At 47.9% G+C, this 20,318-nt stretch overlaps 2 protein-coding genes across 2 annotated transcripts in view; one reads left to right on the forward strand and one right to left on the reverse strand.

The window, feature by feature from the left end:
• The window catches only part of LOC138928268 (piezo-type mechanosensitive ion channel component-like), a 569,725-nt gene that overhangs the window by 43,284 nt on the left and 506,123 nt on the right, over nt 1-20,318 (reverse strand). The window lies entirely within an intron of this gene.
• On the forward strand, nt 1,429-7,357 carry LOC138928283 (uncharacterized). The gene is made up of 3 exons (XM_070284960.1): nt 1,429-1,596; nt 4,793-5,333; nt 7,057-7,357. Exons 2-3 carry the CDS (start codon nt 4,801-4,803, stop codon nt 7,355-7,357), a joined length of 834 nt encoding a protein of 277 aa, XP_070141061.1. The 5' UTR covers nt 1,429-1,596; nt 4,793-4,800.

Below are 20,318 nucleotides of genomic sequence, written 5' to 3' on the forward strand. Positions count from 1 at the left end.
AGCACGGATCGGAATCGGGAGAGGAACGGCACGCGGAGTGGTCGATACGGGGGCATCAAGAAGTGCGATCAGCAAAAACATGTACCAGGATCTAAGGGACCACGGAAGATGGTGGGGTACACGAGAGGAGATCACACTCGCCAACGGAGCCCGACAAAGGGCCATAGGGAACTTCACAGCAAAGGTTAGCTTCGGAGGAAGAGCGTTCACGGTAACGTTCATGATTCTGAAGAACGTGTCTGGAGGAATACTATTAGGTATGGACTTTCTGGCAGGAGCGAACAGCATGCTGAGGTGCGGCAACCTAGAGTTGGACCTGGTATCGGCCATGGACGGAACACCGACAAGGGAGGAAAAGGATACGATGGCAGAGAAGGCAGGAGAACCGTCAGAAGAGGAAGTGCAGCAGTTCCTGAACAAGAACAGCAGAGACGATGCATCGCTTTCAGGCAAGCGCGGAAAAGTTCAGGAAGAACCTCGACAAGGCGGCACGCGGGGCGCCACGAACGCAGCTAATCGACCCGAGCGTGGCACCGGGGACAGTAAGGAAGCGGACGGCACCAACCAGGATGGGCAGCAAGAACGCGCAGGCGCCGGAGAGTGGGGGCGAACCGCTCGCTGGGCCGCCGACGGCACCCGTCCGCCAGGGGAAGGGCAGGGTCGCCCACATCCCCAAGGAGCAGAGACACACGGAGGGACCTGGATGCAGCGGTGCGCAGCAGCAGCAACAACAACAATTGACCGGATGGGCGATGGCACCCGCCAATCAATTCCGAGTCCTACAAAAGCACGCAGCAGCAGAAGGGCAACCAGAGTGCCCACAGCGCAACGATCAGGACCCAGCAGGGCCGAGTCAGCCAAGGCAAGGGAGCGACGGACACGAGGCGACGCCGGGAGCCAGACGGCAGACCAGGTCACCGGACCGGGACGTACTGGAGATCCACTCGGAGGAGAGGAATGAGTACGGGTGGATCGTGCCGACCGTATATCAGATGCAGCAATGGCAAAGATCAGGCAGAAGCTGGCAACGAAGCGGATGGCGAAGCAGAAGAAATGGTTGGAGCAGGACGGAAGCAACGTCTGGCGGATTGTCTCAAACAGAGGCAACCACGTCACAATTCGCCGCCACTTCCCAAACGGGGGGGGGGTGTGACGCTGCGCGCACAGAATAAGAATAAATAGCCAGTAAGAAACTCAAAGAAATATATAGTCAATAAGAAAATCAAAGAAATGTAAAACAAGAAAAAAGAAACTGAAGTAGCCACAAGGATGGAATAAAAGAAACCAAAATAGTATGAAGTAAACACAAAAGAACTGAGATACGAAAGACGTAAATAAAACAAACTCGGAAAGAGAGAAAAGGAAAGATGCACTCGACTTTGAATCAAAAGCGCGCGCGCGCGCACGGGCTGCGAACGGTCACACTGGCTGCACGACGACAGGGCACACTAACGGAGGCAAAACCCGGCCAGGGAGCTGGCCACACTAGGGCCTCGCCAAGCCCTATATAAAGCGCACCACGGCACTGGAGAAGTCACTCAGCCGCTGATTGCGATCGTAATCACCCAAGCAGCCAAGTCACTTTTCGGGAACCAGGTAAATCCAGGTTCCACCCAATACATAGTAGTTAGTCGTAGTCCTCCCCGCTAACCCCCCTCCCTCCACCTTGCTGACTTTCGAGTCCAAATCGTTGCCGACTTTAGGGTCCATCTCTGCCGACTTTAGGGTCCAACTCTCTGCTGACTTTAGGGTCCAAATCTCTGCCGACTTTAGGGTCCACCTCTGCCGACTTTAGGGTCCAACTCTCTGCTGACTTTAGGGTCCAACTCTCTGCTGACTTTAGGGTCCAACTCTCTGCTGACTTTAGGGTCCAAATCTCTGCCGACTTTAGGGTCCACCTCTGCTGACTTTAGGGTCCACCTCTGCCGACTTTAGGGTCCAACTCTCTGCTGACTTTAGGGTCCAAACCTCTGCCGACTTTAGGGTCCACCTCTGCTGACTTTAGGGTCCACCTCTGCCGACTTTAGGGTCCAACTCTCTGCTGACTTTAGGGTCCAAATCTCTGCCGACTTTAGGGTCCACCCCTGCTGACTTTAGGGTCCACCTCTGCCGACTTTAGGGTCCAACTCTCTGCTGACTTTAGGGTCCACCTCTGCCGACTTTAGGGGCCACCGCTGCTGACTTTCGGGTCCCAAACCGCACTTCTCCGGCAGACTTTCGAGTCCCAAACCACACTTCTCCTGGCAGACTTTCGAGTCCCGAACAACAACTTCTCCGGCAGACTTTCGAGTCCCAAACCACACTTCTCCTGGCAGACTTTCGAGTCCCAAACAACAACTTCTCCTGGCAGACTTTCGGGTCCCAAACCACACTTCTCCGGGCAGACTTTCGAGTCCCAATCCACACTTCTCCTGGCAGACTTTCGAGTCCCGAACAACAACTTCTCCTGGCAGACTTTCGAGTCCCAAACCACCCTTCTCTGGCAGACTTTCGAGTCCCAAACCACACTTCTCCGGGCAGACTTTCGAGTCCTAAACCACCCTTCTCTGGCAGACTTTCGAGTCCCAAACCACACTTCTCCTGGCAGACTTTCGAGTCCCAAACAACAACTTCTCCTGGCAGACTTTCGAGTCCCAAACCACACTTCTCCGGGCAGACTTTCGAGTCCCAAACCACACTTCTCCTGGCAGACTTTCGAGTCCCACTTCCACTCTCCGAGCCGACTGGCGAACCCACGCGACGGACGGCATCCGGACCTACGCGGCCAACAACAACCACCCGCCACCCCGAGCGGAGCCAACCTCTCTCTTCTCCCTCTTCCCCAGGCACAAGCTGCAGCCGACGGCATCCAGACGCGAGAAGACCCACCCAGACGCGAGAAGCCTACGTCCACCGTCACCCGGGATTCACGGACCCGATCTTTCCCGTCGCCCGAGCCATCCTTTGGTCCACCAGCGCAGCCGAAATCCTGATCAATTTACCTCCCTGTAACATTCCGTCAATAAACCGTACTCTTACTCTTTACTGTATTTCCCTCTCGAGTTCTCCCTGGGGGGCAAACGGATCGGGGAACAATCTCTTACAGCAACCACGCCTGAACCAAATAAATATATCTGCACAGACCCTGGACGTCCCGCTGACTACCCGTGGACGACAGGACGTCACAGATTGGCGCCCGAACAGGTTGAAGTGGTTGTAAGTAAAAGATCCGATACCGTGGGAGTAATGTCGAGCTGGGTATACCTTGCATCAAAGAGTGAGCTAACGGAGTACGCGGAAGAATTTGGGCTAGACACCGCAGGAAAGAGCGAGGATCTAAGGCGGTTACTAGCGACTTTCGCTAAGAGAACGGATCACACGGAGGCAACGGTACTGAAACTCACGGAGCTTGCGGAAAAGCACAGGAAGGAGAAAAGTCCGGCTAGAAGCTCAACACCGGCAATCGTGGTGACAAGCGGAGAAGAGTGGAGCACCGAGGAACGACCAACAACGAGTGCAGCGGCAAGGGTCAGAGCTGTTAAAGAAGGAGAACAGAAAACCGACCACCGAGGAACGGTTACGGCTAAAATGGAGGAGGTCAAAGAAAGGAAAGGAGAACGGAGAATGGAGACAGATATTGTGGACCGAGTAAGAGGTTGGGGCATCCGGTACCAAGGAACAACGAACCCGCTGGAGTTCCTGAGCAAGATGGAACAATGGGCAGATGGGTACGGGATACAGAAGGACCAGCTAATACAGACCATGCCATTTATACTGGAGGGGATCGCGTACGACTGGTGGAACACCGCACCGGCCAGGATAGCAACATGGCAGCAACTGACATCAGAACTGCTGGAACATTTCCTACCTCCGAGATACGGAGAACAACTGGAGATCCAGATAGTGCAACTGAAACAGCGGGAAACAGAGCCAGTAAGAGAGTACGCGATGAGTCTGAGGAAACTGATGCGGTTCACAAAACTAACGGAGGAGGAGAAACTCGACCGGGTGTACAAGAACTGCAGAAGCAAAATAAAGCTGTATACGCGGAGAACGGGGTTCAACACCCTGACAGAGTTCCTCAGGCTGGCGGAGGAAGTGGAGGAGATCAAGGCGGCAGAAAACCTCACACAACAACTCCAACAGCCATACCAGCTCAGCCCGGACATATGCATGCGCTGCGGAGGAACCGGGCACGCAGCGAGAACATGCACGAATCCGCCAAGATTGTTCTGTTGGGTCTGCGGGAGAAACGGCACCCGGACAACAGAATGCTGCAGATCTGGATCGGGAAACGACAGAGGCCTGAGCAGATGAAGCTGGCGGCTCAGGCGACAAGAAATCCAGCTATAGAGGACGACCTAAGCTGTGACGGGTTTCAGATCATAGCACGGATCGGAATCGGGAGAGGAACGGCACGCGGAGTGGTCGATACGGGGGCATCAAGAAGTGCGATCAGCAAAAACATGTACCAGGATCTAAGGGACCACGGAAGATGGTGGGGTACACGAGAGGAGATCACACTCGCCAACGGAGCCCGACAAAGGGCCATAGGGAACTTCACAGCAAAGGTTAGCTTCGGAGGAAGAGCGTTCACGGTAACGTTCATGATTCTGAAGAACGTGTCTGGAGGAATACTATTAGGTATGGACTTTCTGGCAGGAGCGAACAGCATGCTGAGGTGCGGCAACCTAGAGTTGGACCTGGTATCGGCCATGGACGGAACACCGACAAGGGAGGAAAAGGATACGATGGCAGAGAAGGCAGGAGAACCGTCAGAAGAGGAAGTGCAGCAGTTCCTGAACAAGAACAGCAGAGACGATGCATCGCTTTCAGGCAAGCGCGGAAAAGTTCAGGAAGAACCTCGACAAGGCGGCACGCGGGGCGCCACGAACGCAGCTAATCGACCCGAGCGTGGCACCGGGGACAGTAAGGAAGCGGACGGCACCAACCAGGATGGGCAGCAAGAACGCGCAGGCGCCGGAGAGTGGGGGCGAACCGCTCGCTGGGCCGCCGACGGCACCCGTCCGCCAGGGGAAGAGCAGGGTCGCCCACATCCCCAAGGAGCAGAGACACACGGAGGGACCTGGATGCAGCGGTGCGCAGCAGCAGCAACAACAACAATTGACCGGATGGGCGATGGCACCCGCCAATCAATTCCGAGTCCTACAAAAGCACGCAGCAGCAGAAGGGCAACCAGAGTGCCCACAGCGCAACGATCAGGAACCAGCAGGGCCGAGTCAGCCAAGGCAAGGGAGCGACGGACACGAGGCGGCGCCGGGAGCCAGACGGCAGACCAGGTCACCGGACCGGGACGTACTGGAGATCCACTCGGAGGAGAGGAATGAGTACGGGTGGATCGTGCCGACCGTATATCAGATGCAGCAATGGCAAAGATCAGGCAGAAGCTGGCAACGAAGCGGATGGCGAAGCAGAAGAAATGGTTGGAGCAGGACGGAAGCAACGTCTGGCGGATTGTCTCAAACAGAGGCAACCACGTCACAATTCGCCGCCACTTCCCAAACGGGGGGGGGGTGTGACGCTGCGCGCACAGAATAAGAATAAATAGCCAGTAAGAAACTCAAAGAAATATATAGTCAATAAGAAAATCAAAGAAATGTAAAACAAGAAAAAAGAAACTGAAGTAGCCACAAGGATGGAATAAAAGAAACCAAAATAGTATGAAGTAAACACAAAAGAACTGAGATACGAAAGACGTAAATAAAACAAACTCGGAAAGAGAGAAAAGGAAAGATGCACTCGACTTTGAATCAAAAGCGCGCGCGTGCGCACGGGCTGCGAACGGTCACACTGGCTGCACGACGACAGGGCACACTAACGGAGGCAAAACCCGGCCAGGGAGCTGGCCACACTAGGGCCTCGCCAAGCCCTATATAAAGCGCACCACGGCACTGGAGAAGTCACTCAGCCGCTGATTGCGATCGTAATCACCCAAGCAGCCAAGTCACTTTTCGGGAACCAGGTAAATCCAGGTTCCACCCAATACAAAGTAGTTAGTCGTAGTCCTCCCCGCTAACCCCCCTCCCTCCACCTTGCTGACTTTCGAGTCCAAATCGTTGCCGACTTTAGGGTCCATCTCTGCCGACTTTAGGGTCCAACTCTCTGCTGACTTTAGGGTCCAAATCTCTGCCGACTTTAGGGTCCACCTCTGCCGACTTTAGGGTCCAACTCTCTGCTGACTTTAGGGTCCAACTCTCTGCTGACTTTAGGGTCCAACTCTCTGCTGACTTTAGGGTCCAAATCTCTGCCGACTTTAGGGTCCACCTCTGCTGACTTTAGGGTCCACCTCTGCCGACTTTAGGGTCCAACTCTCTGCTGACTTTAGGGTCCAAACCTCTGCCGACTTTAGGGTCCACCTCTGCTGACTTTAGGGTCCACCTCTGCCGACTTTAGGGTCCAACTCTCTGCTGACTTTAGGGTCCAAATCTCTGCCGACTTTAGGGTCCACCCCTGCTGACTTTAGGGTCCACCTCTGCCGACTTTAGGGTCCAACTCTCTGCTGACTTTAGGGTCCACCTCTGCCGACTTTAGGGGCCACCGCTGCTGACTTTCGGGTCCCAAACCGCACTTCTCCGGCAGACTTTCGAGTCCCAAACCACACTTCTCCTGGCAGACTTTCGAGTCCCGAACAACAACTTCTCCGGCAGACTTTCGAGTCCCAAACCACACTTCTCCTGGCAGACTTTCGAGTCCCAAACAACAACTTCTCCTGGCAGACTTTCGGGTCCCAAACCACACTTCTCCGGGCAGACTTTCGAGTCCCAATCCACACTTCTCCTGGCAGACTTTCGAGTCCCGAACAACAACTTCTCCTGGCAGACTTTCGAGTCCCAAACCACCCTTCTCTGGCAGACTTTCGAGTCCCAAACCACACTTCTCCGGGCAGACTTTCGAGTCCCAAACCACCCTTCTCTGGCAGACTTTCGAGTCCCAAACCACACTTCTCCTGGCAGACTTTCGAGTCCCAAACAACAACTTCTCCTGGCAGACTTTCGAGTCCCAAACCACACTTCTCCGGGCAGACTTTCGAGTCCCAAACCACACTTCTCCTGGCAGACTTTCGAGTCCCACTTCCACTCTCCGAGCCGACTGGCGAACCCACGCGACGGACGGCATCCGGACCTACGCGGCCAACAACAACCACCCGCCACCCCGAGCGGAGCCAACCTCTCTCTTCTCCCTCTTCCCCAGGCACAAGCTGCAGCCGACGGCATCCAGACGCGAGAAGACCCACCCAGACGCGAGAAGCCTACGTCCACCGTCACTCGGGATTCACGGACCCGATCTTTCCCGTCGCCCGCGCCATCCTTTGGTCCACCAGCGCAGCCGAAATCCTGATCAATTTACCTCCCTGTAACATTCCGTCAATAAACCGTACTCTTACTCTTTACTGTATTTCCCTCTCGAGTTCTCCCTGGGGTCAAACGGATCGGGGAACAATCTCTTACAGCAACCACGCCTGAACCAAATAAATATATCTGCACAGACCCTGGACGTCCCGCTGACTACCCGTGGACGACAGGACGTCACAATTCGTTAGCGAATTCGTTTGTAGTTAACTCCTCCACCTTTAAAATCGAGTGTCCACGCTCGATGCGGTCGTTGCTCTTGTTTTCAGAATCTGTTTTGTTGATTTGCAGAGTTCTGACCCGTTTAATCCAGAAGCGGCTCGCTATTGTTACGAGTCCGATGATTATTATGAAAATTATTAGGAAGTCAGCGGTATGGGATGTTGTTTTCAGTAATTGCAAAGTCTTGGTGTTGTTTAAATGTAGTTCTTTCACCAATTCTAGTGATAGCTGTTCCTCTATTTTGTTTATGGTCATCTCTGTTTGGAGAATTGCTGGCATCGGATGGTAATTTACCATGTCTCTGTTTGTGAATGTCTGTTCATCAATTTGTATTGAAGAATTGCTGAATTTTAAAAGAAATGTTCCGTTGAGACTTGTGGGTGTCCCGTTAATTCTTACGTTGCCGGAGAATTTGTTGAGAAGAATGACTCCGGGTGCGATTTCATCAATGGCTCGAATGTGTTGGTTATTAATATGAGTGCAGGTGGCAGGGCGACTTTTTAACAAATTTGGTAGGCATGTGGAATTACTTATATCAATCATATTTCTATGTTTACAAATGGTTATGTCATTATAATTATTACATTTTGAAATTTTCGCAAAAAGTTTTTCTTTACATTTAACAATATTTTCATATTGAATTTTGTTAACATATTGCCCAATTTTTATTGGTTTGATTAAAAGTTCTTCACAAAGGTTAGTGTCGGTAATAGGAATTTTAATGATATAAATAAGTGTTGTCCCGTTGCTTGCTACGCTTATTTCTGCTATTTTCATGGCTTCTTCGAAATTAGTGTATGGCAACTGGTCATGATCTAGTGTTCTTATAACTTCATTAACCTCGTCATCTCCTAATATCTGTGTGTTACTTATGTCTGCCTTTGCCCATTGTATCGCGTGGTTTAAATTGACAATTTCTTCTTTAAGCATTTTAATTTGAAACATTAGTGTTGTGCTTGTGTCCCTTTGAGTGTCTCCTCCGTATTTTAAGCTATTTACTAAATTTGTATTGGCCTGGGTGATATTATTTATTTTTTCTATGATGAGCCTATTTAAAATAACCTGATTTTTTTTGTTAGGTAATGCTGAATTTATTTTTTCTTGAACTATCTCGAAGTCTCTACTGTCGGGGGATCCAGCTAACCATTTCCAGGCGCTGCCTATCAAATCGATATGCCTTTTTGTTCTACTCCTAACTTTTAGGTTATTGATTAAATTTTGTGAAATTCGTATTTCTTCAATTATAAATGGTAAGATTGGGTCGTATGTTTTAAGTTGGTATTTAGCAGTGTAGTTAAGTTTTACCAGAGTTTTTTCATATTTTTCTAAGTCAATGATATGGATTAATCTGAAGGTTCCCGTTTGAACCTTTGCCAGTCCGGTAGTCAGAGTAACGATATTGGATTTCGTGTAGTCAGTTATTTGCACGTCAGCAGCGCACACAGTGAAAAGTAGGGTTGTTGTTTTTTAAAAAAATATCGTATTGATGATATTTGCTGTTAAAAAAATATCACTCGATGATATTTGAAAATATCATAAAAAAATATCGATATATTGATTATTATTGATATTTTTTAATTTTTAGCAAAACTTGTATAAAGATCTCCTATTTCTGAAAATTTGGGTAGATTTTGAGCATAAAAATCGTTATATTTGATTTCATCAACCATTAACATCAAATAAGGGCCATTTGAGACATAATAGACTGTTTTTAATTTAAAATGTTAATAAAAATTGTCGAACTTAAAATACAAATATTATACCCGCTCTCAAGCAACTCTTGTTTACGATCCCTGGTATAGAAAAATAATAACATTTTGAAGGATATGGTATAGACCATTGAGTGGTTTTATTTAATACAAATCTGTTTTTAATGATTTAAGAAAAACTCGTTCGGTTACATGCTGGTCTGTCATAACAAAAATTAAGTTGTCACTAATGTATGTATAAGCTAGGATGTACATAAATTTCTGTGTGTGCGTTCTTTCCCGCGAAAATTTACATTATACATATGTCTGTTTACACATGTATGTATGCAAGTTTGTGCGTGTATAGAAATGTCTATATGCCTGCGCATTTTGATTTTAAAAGATCTTGAAAACACGCACAAACTTGCATACATACATCTGTAAATACACCGGTAAATTTCCCGGAAAAGAACGCACACGCTGTATGTATGTATGTATGTCCATATGCCGGCGCATTTTTATTTTAAAAATTGTGGAAAACACGCACAAACTTGCATACATACATGTGTAAAACGACATACACCGGTAAATTTCGCGGAAAAGAACGCACACACACAGAAATTTATGTACATATGTATGTATGTACATCCCAGCACATTGCATTTTGAGCATTTTAAAAAAGCATCTTGGTGCTTGTTTTTCAAGTGGGAAAGTAAATTGGAAGAATTCCCACTACTTTTAATTATCTTTAAGCACAATGTGCATTTCGCTGTAATTCCATTGAATTCAGAATAAAATTCTTTTGCCGAACTCATAATCACACGCGTCTCTTTTTTCATGTTTGGCTTAAGAGTGACCAAATATAAAAATATCGGAAATATCATCTCAAAAAAATATCATTATCGCCTATTTTTGCCCAAAAAATATCGCGATGATAATATTTTTTTAAGAGAAAAAATATCGATAATTTGATGTTTTGATATATTTCCGACATCCCTAGTGAAAAGGGTTAGTAAAATAAAATACATCCTGAACCGGTCAGTTGGTAGTCTTCCTTTTTGCTTTCTGCTACTGGGGTACCTTTCTCCTGACACTCCCGTCCAGTTGTCTGTGGCGATCGCCTTCAGGCTGATGTAAGTGAGTTCTCTTCTTTGCCGGGTTGTCCAGCAGCGTTTATTTTTCCTTTGGAGCGCTCTCGCGGTGTTACCAGGGCAGCCTATGGGGTGCACTTGCAGGTAGCTTTTGGAGATTCGCGACTTATTTTTTCGGATCAGTGGAAACCGGGCAGCCTATGGGGTGTACTTATAAGTTTACTTCGATTCGATACCAAGGATATTTCCGCGGACAGGACCCTTGAACGTTGGGCGTCAGTTATAAACTCACGGGTAGTTTATTTAAAAAAATATATTACTTCGGACACTTGGTCCGGTTTTATTGAACAAAATAATCGAACTAAATTATGTTTACAATTTATGGTGTATTTATACCCCTAACTTAGTCGCTGCCTCTGCCGACGTCGGAGCTTTGCACTTGTCTTTGCTGCACCGGGAAGTGGGGCAGACGCTGCGGTCAGCACTTACTGGGTGCTATCGACCTAAGCCGGGAAGTTGCCCTTGCACTTTTATTGGCTTGTGCAAGGCCGGATGCGCGTGTCAACTTCATTTGTGAATTCGTTAGCGAATTCGTTTGTAGTTAACTTATACACTGGGTTCTACTGGGTTCCCAGCCACCAAGGCATAGACGGTAACGAAACCGCGGACGAACTTGCAAAGAAAGGCGTTGGACTGGCGAGTGAAAGAACAGAAAACGTCCCTATCTCCCTAAGAACGCTCCAAAGCGAGCTAGAGAGACGGGCTGACGCAAGCGCAAAAATCAGGTGGAGAAGTAATTCCGCAACCTGCAGAATATCAAAAATCATGTGCAAAGAGCACAACGAGAAACTCACCCACTACGTGCTGCATCTTCCGCGGAAGGATTGCAGAATGTTAGTGGGTATTCTTACAGGTCACTGCCTGTCTGCTGCACATGCAGTCAAGCTGGGTATTACCGACAACGCCAAATGCCGGAAATGTGATGAATCCGAGGCAATTGAAACCTTGGAGCATCTCATTTGCAAATGTCCGGTCCTAACGAGGGCAATAATGAGATACCTAGGCTCACCAGTTCTGGCATCGCTAGAAGATGCCTCCAGGAGAAAGCCAGGCGAACTCCTTGCCTTTGCGAAAAACGCCTTGATATTCAAGGATCTCGAAACCCGCATAAATAGTCTCTGGGTCCATCCAGGAGTTTCCCCGGATAGCTATGAGCCATATTGACCTATGTGTGGCCCCTCGAGGGCCGTCCGGCTTAATCTAACCAAACCCAACCTTTACTCAGGAGCACCCAAATATCATGGAAAACTTGAAATGGTTCGTGGAAATTTCACAAAGTTTAATTTTGTGTTCCTGTGTAATAGGAACTTAGTTTTTCTAAATAAAATAAAGAAATGCAACATTTGCACTGTGTTCATTATATGACATTGCATTGTATTATGCCATTTATTTTGGATTTAAAGTTTTTTATATGTACATATATTTTATATATATAGTTTTCTGCCCGATTTTTATTTATTTATGTATTATGAAAATTTTTTTTCGATTTCAAGTTTTTTTATATGTACACTAGCAGACCCCACCCGCTTTGCTGGGCCCGAACTAATTATAGTTGACCCGGCTGAATTGGAGGGGGCGGAGTGGCCAGAAAAGTAATCGTCCTTCTTGGAGGTGTGGTCGTCGCAAGGGCTGTCGAAGGCTGGAAGTTTTTCCCAAGTGTGTCCAAAATGAGTAGGCGAGAGAGGGCAGCTTCGTTTCACTTCACTTTATTGCTTCAATTCTGGATTAATACTAACTTAGATTACATGGAGAACAAGGCTGCAGGGACCGCGGAGTGGTGAGTTCGCTGCTGGAGAGCAGCGAAAGAGAGGGAGACGGGAAGAGCGGAGGACACAGTGAGCGGGAGCACAAGCTTGAGCGCAAGCGCTGGCCGCTTACACTGCCACTCAAAACTTCACGCCTTTCTGGCGTGAACATTCTCCCCCCCCTTGCGCTAGCAAAAGGAATCAGGATCGGCAGGATCATGACTCCAGAACAGCTCCGGAAACGGTCCATCCGAAAACGGTGCTCTGAGCAACCGGCAAGCCATCCTCGAGTTTCAGGAACCCCGGTTGGATCAGTTTGGCAAACACATCTGCGCCCAACACGAGGGAGATGGTTGCCGGGCGGTGGAATTGTTCATCCGCAAGGCGGATGTCGCCGAACTTAGCCCGTGTGGAGTCGCTCAGAGCCCGAATGGGAGTCCGGATCTTGAGGCTCGGGTCCAGCTTCAGGACGACCTCGAGCTTGAAGTTGCCTGTTCGGGATCGGAGCGTCGCCGAACAAACCTCGTCGTCTCCCAGACTGGTGGAAATAATAAGTACTGCTCGGAGGCGCTTCTCGGCGCTCAGCTTTCGGAACCTCTTGCACTTCCGAAGAGGATGGATTCCCCGGCAGACTCGGCAGCGGTAGGACTGAGTACCTCGGGAACGTCTGCTTTCCAAGGACTGGGCGGTGCGAGGACGTGGAGCCATTTTACAAAAAACGTGTCCTGCGATGAATAGAAAAAAGAAAAAACGAAGTGTTAGCAGGGGTAGCACGAAACGTCGGACCTCGGAAATTGAGAAGCCCTAGTCCCTGGGAACGGAGGATACTTGATCCTCCGCAGGAAGAAGTATGACCTTATGGACTGGGCGCTTAATAGTCCCACGAGCTGTGCGGATCTCCACAACTCGGATGAGGTCATCGGCTCCTGGGAAGACAGAACTGATTCTGCCGAGCCGCCATTCGTCGGATGGAAGATTGTCCTCCTTGACGACTACCATGTCGCCGATTTGGAGGTTTCGGGTCGGATATTGCCATTTGTAGCGTTTGTGGAGTTCCTTTAGATACTCCTCTTTCCACCGAACACTGAACTGCTGATGTTGGGCCTTTAAATGTTGCCATCGATTGAGTATCGATTTGGCTTCGCCCTTTATCTCGGGCTCCGCCGTGGAGAGCAACGGTCCTCCAACAAGAAAATGGCCCGGAGTGAGGGCCAGCAAGTCTGAGGGATCTTCGGACATCGGGGAGAGGGGTCTTGAGTTGAGGCAAGCCTCAATCTTTGCGAGGAGCGTCGCAAGTTCCTCGAAAGTGTACTTGCGGGTCGCGGAAGCTTTGTAAAACAGAGTCTTAAAACTCTTGACGCCCGCTTCCCATAGACCCCCCATATGTGGAGCCCCTGGTGGAATAAATCGCCATACGAGCCCCTGATGGCTGTATGCATCAGTCACCGACTCCTTGACGGCTTGTAGGAAGTCTCGAGAAAGCAGAGTTGCTGCCCCCACAAAGGTCTTGCCATTATCCGAATGGACCCGCTGAGGACAACCGCGCCTCGCTACGAAACGAGCAAAGGCCGCTAGGAACTTCTCGGTTGTCAGATCGGAAGTGGGTTCCAAATGGATAGCCTTCGTAGAAAAACACACAAACACACAAACATAACCCATTGTTATGAGACACGCTCTCCCTGTATAGTTTTTGATCTCGAAAGGGCCGGCGTAATCAACGCCCGTGTACGTGAAAGCCCTCGAGAAGGAAACTCTGTCTGTCGGAAAATCGCCCATCAGCTGTGTTTGAAGTCGCTTCTTGTAAATCGTGCAAATTTTACACGGATTCACCACAGCCTTCACCAGATTCTTGATTTTAGGAATCCAATACTTCGATCGGATCAGGCGTACAATTAATTGACTACCGCCATGAAGAGTAATCTGGTGAGCAAATTGGATGAGAAGGCGAGACAGTCTACAGTCATAGGGAAGTATTATTGGATGGCGTTCGTCATACTGCAACCCTTTGGCAGCAGTAAGGCGACCGCATGCTCTTAGGAGGCCGTGTTGGTCGATAAACGGAAACAAGTTCGCAATCGGACTTGACGCTAGAAGGGACCTTTTCTCGGCCAGATGCTTCTGCTCTTGGCCATATGCTCTGCGCTGCGCAATGGAGATTAAAACTCTTTCTGCCTCCCGGATTTCATCACTTGTGGGTCGTGGAGTGGGCGAGATCGAGCTCTTGCGGCAGCGTTTAAGGAATCGCAGAACGTACGTTAAGACCCGCAGAGCTTTGTCCAGTTTGGAGAACCGCTCAAGATATTCTTCGGACGGGGTCTTGCTGAAATGCACCTTGACTGCACGCTGTTCTAATTCGGTCGGATCGATGGCATTTTGGGCAGGCCATAGCTCACGAGGCCCTTGCAGCCACTCTGGTCCTTGCCACCAAAGTTTGCTATCCGCTAGGTCGATCAGGGGTACGCCTCGACTGGCTAAATCGGCGGAGTTTTGCTCGGAGGGAACATGTGCCCAACAGTCGACTGGTGTTGCCTGAGTGATCTTGGCAACTCTGTTGGCCACAAACGTAGTCCAGTTCCAAGCAGGCTTACGTAACCAGGCTAGGACGATCGTGGAATCTGTCCAGCAGCGGAGGTCGGAACTGGCGGTAGGCAAATGCGGAAGGATTGCTGTCACCATTTCGGTTAAAAGCACCGCTCCACAGAGCTCTAGCCGGGGGAGGGACACGGTTTTCACCGGAGCCACTCGTGTCTTGGCTGTCAGCAGACGAGTCAAGATCTGGTGACCCATCTCGACGCGGACGTAGATAGCAGCTCCATAGGCTTTCTGCGACGCGTCACAGAAGCCGTGATGCTCTACGATGACCTCTGGCTGGTACCCAACCCACCTTGGAACGCGGATCTTGTTGAGGTCGGAATATTCTCTGAGAAACGACTGCCATCTCTGACTCATGTGCGTGGGAAGCTTGTCATCCCAGCCTAAGTCTTGCAACCAAATCTCCTGCATAAACATTTTGGAACGGATGATGAACGGAGCCAGCCATCCGGCAGGATCGAACAACTTAGCGATTTGGGATAAAACTTCCCGCTTGGTGTAGGAGGGTTCCACTATTAGTTCTGGAGGGACGAAATAGAACTCGTCGGACTTTGCCCTCCATCGGATACCAAGCGTCTTGGCCGTACTTTCGGCATCGATATCGAGGAACTCGCTATGGAGAAGGTGCTCAGCTGGAATATTGCTTAGTATGCTCTTATTGTTAGAAGTCCATTTTCTTAATGGAAATCCAGCGGAACTCAGAGCTGCTCGCAATTCTTGGACCGAATCTTGGGCGTCTTTTACGGAATTTGCGCCGGCCAGCACGTCATCGACATACATGTGATGCTGAATAATGCGGCTGGCCTGTGGAAATGGCCCTTGGACGTCCTTTGCTAGCTGCTGCAGCACTCGGATAGCCAAGAAGGGCGCGCAGTTGACCCCGAAAGTAACTGTCTGTAACTCGAAGTCTCGGATATCTCCTTCCTTATTTCGGAACAGAATTCTTTGAAAGGGTGTGTGCTTGGAATCGACCCAAATCTGACGGTACATTTTAGTAATGTCCGCACTGAAGACATATTGGAAGCATCGCCACTTCAGGATCTGAATAGTCAGATCGGATTGCAGGACTGGACCAGCATGAAGAATATCATTTAAACTGGTTCCATTTGCTGAAGGGCTTGAAGCGTTAAATACAACGCGAAGCTTTGTAGTGGTGCTTTCGGGCTTGATCACCGCATGATGTGGAAGATAGTAGGTAGGAGAATTGTGAGTCGACGGAACTTCTTTCATATGACCCAGATCCAGATATTCCTGAATCACGCTGTCATATTGCTCTTTTAGGGGAAAGTCTCTTTTTAACCGATTTTCGTTTCGGAGAAACTGAGCTAACGCGATGGACCTCGAATACCCTAGATTGGATCCAGAATTTACGGGGTCGCAGAACGGGAGCGTCACCACGTACCTCCCGCTTGCGTCTTTCTTCGTCGTTCGGAGAAAGTTCCTCTCGCAATAGGAATCCGACTCCTTTACCATCTGGACTGGTAGATCTTCCACCTCCCAGAACTTGCTGAGAAGCGTGTCCAGTGCCTCGTCACCTACTTGGTGCACTTGAGTCGTGAAGGATGCGACTCTGTTTGAGTTCACCTGGGAGATCGGCCCCGTAAGCACCCATCCGAAAATGGTCTCTTGGCCTAGTAGAGAGCCGCAAATGTTTCCTCGCGTGCCACTTAGCATGACCGAAGGTAAAATGTCGGCCCCGATCAGAACATCAATTTGCGAACTCTCGTTGAATTTGGGGTCTGCCCATTGGAGAGCGGGCAGGTCTTTCAAAGAATCCCGAGCTATTGGATATGAGGGTAATTTGCCCGCCAATGCCGGAAGGACATAGGCTGCGGTGTCTAACTGGAGACCCGGCTTAGTAGGAGATCGCACTTGAAAATGGCAGAGTCTGGTAGACTTCGCCGAAACGGATTGGTTCAGCCCGGAGACTTGAGTTTGGATGCTGCGGAATGGCAGCTTGATCAAATTGAAGAGGCGTTCGGAAATGAAAGTCGCCTCGGACCCCGAGTCGATTAAGGCTCGTGCTCGGTAGTTCGTGCCTAGATGGCACACATCGATAATTGCCGTGCTCAGAAGAACGGCTGTAGTGCCAGAGGCGAAGTAATTCTGCACCGTAGGATTACTCGTCGATGCATTACTGGTGGAGGGTCCTGAAGATAGCTGAGCAGAGGGCGTGGAGGATCTTGAATTTGCAGGAGTTGCATTACGATGTAGCAGAGTATGATGTCTCCCTTTACAAGTGACACATCTGTGCGTGCTCGTGCAGTCACGTAGCTGGTGGCCTCTCGCAAAACAATTGAGACAGAGCTGCTTCTTTTTTATGTAGCCGGAACGCGCGTCGACGGACATTTGGAGAAAGCGCGGGCATAAGCGTACTGGATGATTCTCCTTGGAGCATAAGTCACACCCTTTTGGTTTGGTGCTGACTTTCGTTTCGAAGGACTGAAGCTTTTTCAGGACTGCTTGAGTCGGCTTCATGTCCTCGATGGCCTCTAATGTGCGATATCTCTCGCTTAGGAAGGTGTTCATCTCTTCCCAAGCCGGAATGTCGGATTTCGACGTTAGGGACTGTTCCCATAGCGAAAGGGTAACTTTCGGCAGCTTGCTTGCGCACAGGAACACCAGCAGACAATCCCAGTTGTCCGTGGATATTTGGGAATGTGCTAGCGCTGTCAAAAACCCCTGAATCGTGGACTGCAACTTTTTTAGCGCATGACCAGATTCTTGGGAGATGGAACTCAAGTTGAACAGAAGCTTGAGTTGGCTGTTGACTAGAAGTCGTTTGTTTTGGAAACGGTCTTGAAGCGCTTCCCACGCAGAGGCGAACCCGTCATTTGTGAGCGGGGATTTGGAGACGATGGCTTTCGCCTCGCCGCTCGTCTTCGTGAGAAGATGGAAGAGCAAGCGAAGAGTCGCTAGAAGCTTTTGCCACCGGACGAGAGATGACTATTCGTGGAGCGTTTGACGGACTTGTCGATCGACGATCCGTCCCTTTGGAGGTGGAAGCCGAACTTCTGATCCTCGGAGTGGAGGGCCTGGGTGCTGAATGGGCTCGAATGGGCCGCGGAGAGGATGGGTTCGACTTGGCCGGGGAGCAGATTCCCTTTTTATCTCCCTCTATGGGCATACTCAGCTATGCCCTATGAAAAGAGAAGGCCTGCCCCCCGCAAAAGAAAAGTGGTGCACGAAAAAGGAACTTTAATCCTTAAACGCTGTGGAGAACCCTGCGAAGCTCGCAGAGTAACAAAAAAAAAGGGCAGGAAAAGGCAATAGCCAAATCTATCTATGATCAGTCGCTAGCTAAAACGAGGGAACTGAGCTCTCAGTGACTGATCTACGAAACGAGTGCGGATAATAGAATATAGCGAAAAAACAAAAAGTAGCTAGATCTAGCTACAAACTAGGCCCGGAACTTGTTGCAAATTCTTAGCCACTTACTCAAAATTGGCTTCTTCGACCTTAAGTTCCGGAATACGACAACAACAATCGTAGAACTTTGCGAGAAACAAAAAAAACCCGCCAAAACTAGCTGGAAAACGCTAATAAATTCGGAATATGTCAAACACTTTCGGGAATTGTATGGGTTTTTCTTTTGTTTCTTCGGAACTCGCAAAAGATCGTGAAGAACTACGTGGAAAAAAAATTCACAAAAAATAGCTTAAAAAAAAATAGCTAACGGAGGCCAATGGAGATTGATATGCAGAAACCGCACGAAAAAATAACGCCCACCAAAACCTAGCTAAAAAATCGAAACTTGCTAAAATATCGGCTCGACCAAAACCTAGCGGCGTATAAACAATGGCTAAAAAAATAGCTAAAGGAGGCCAGTGGAGATTGCTATCCTTTATTTCCAGGAACCGCACGAAAAAACTAACACCGCCAACAAAAATATAGCTAAAATAAGAAAAATAGCTAAAACCTTGGCTTGACCAAAAAAGCTAGCTGGCGAAAAAATAGCTAAAAAGAGTGGCGGTATTTGTTGTTAAAAAATTTAATCGAATTTCGGTTTCCTTAAAAAATGTTGTTCCAGGAATTATTCTTTATTTTTTTTATCTCGTGGGTGGACGAAGTTTTTCCGTCGGCACTTTGCCTTTTCGGAAACGTATTAGTGCAGGTGTTTGTGCACGCTTAACGAGCAAAGAGGAGACGAAATAGAAATGCACTGTATGTGCGTATGTATGACGCTTTGGAGTTTAAGCAGTTGCTCAGCGCAGAATAGCGCGAGGGAAGCCAATATGCATGTATGTACGTAGGAAATATGTAAATTTTCTAGGCGCAGAATAGCGCGAAGCTTGCCCAAAGTATGTATGTATGTATGGATGAAAATATGTAATTTTTGCTAAGCGCAGAATAGCGCGAAGCTTGCCCAATATATTTATGTATGTGTGGAATGCGAGAAATAAAAACAACTATATTTATGTATTTCTATTCTTTTTTCGGAGTATGGATTTATTTGTGTTTTATTATATATTTTTCCTTCTTTTTATACCCTTGCAGGGTATTATAATTTCAGTCAGAAGTTTGCAACGCAGTGAAGGAGACGTTTCCGACCCTATAAAGTATATATATTCTTGATCAGCATCAACAGCCGAGTCGATCTAGCCATGTCCGTCTGTCCGTCTGTCCGTCTGTCTGTCTGTCCGTCTGTCCGTCTGTCCGTCTGTCTGTCTGTCCGTCTGTCTGTTTCTACGCAAACTAGTCCCTCAGTTTTAAAGCTATCTGAATGAAACTTTGCATATAGTCTTCTATATACTCTCACTGCTATATATGTCGGAACGGGCCGGATCGGGCGACTATATCATATAGCTGCCATACAAATGTTCGATAAATTTTTAGAAAAAAAATTATTACTTGGCTGTTTTTCAACATATTTGCACTATTTTTTACATATGACCATCTTATATTATTTCTGAACTTTGGTACAAATTTTATGAAAATCGGACGACTATATGATATAGCTGCCATAGAAACGATCGGGAAATTAATAGGAATAAAATTATAGCTTCGTTGTTTTTCAACGTATTTTTATCTACTTTGAGATATAAGCTTTTTTTATTATTCTAGAATTTTGGTATAAATTTCATAAGAATCGGACAACTATATCTTATAGCTGCCATAGAAGCGATCGGTAAATTTATAAAATATATAAAGCTGGGAATGTAAAACTGTAATTGTCAAACTGTAAACATAATAAGTATAGGTAAAATGTAATGAAACTCTGTTTTGTGTCTGTTTTCGGCATTATAATTTATAATATAAATCTAAAAACCAATCTGCAAGGGTATACAAACTTCGGCGTGCCGAAGTTAGCTTCCTTTCTTGTTTTTGAATTTCTTTAGTTAATATTTTTAAATAAAAACACTGAGGAAATTGGAAATTTGGGTGTATGTTCTATTTATTTTATTTTTTATGTAACAAAATATATATTTTGGATTCCGATGTTTTTTTTTTTATTTATATTTGGGTTCGGATTTTATTTTATATTTACATATATATTTGGGTGTATGTTAGGGTATGTATGTATGTGTGTAAAGGCTTTCTTTAAAATTGTAATAATACTATTTGGAATTG

Source organism: Drosophila kikkawai, chromosome 3L (assembly GCF_030179895.1).
Source record: "Drosophila kikkawai strain 14028-0561.14 chromosome 3L, DkikHiC1v2, whole genome shotgun sequence".
NCBI classification, from domain to species: domain Eukaryota; kingdom Metazoa; phylum Arthropoda; class Insecta; order Diptera; family Drosophilidae; genus Drosophila; species Drosophila kikkawai.

Coding starts and splice junctions, on each gene's coding strand:
- LOC138928283 (XM_070284960.1), top strand. CDS start 4,801: ATGCATCGCTTTCAGGCAAGCGCGGAAAAGTTCAGGAAGAACCTCGAC. Junction 5,334..7,056: donor GAGGAGAGGAATGAGTACGG/GTGGATCGTGCC, acceptor TTCTCCTGGCAG/ACTTTCGAGTCCCACTTCCA.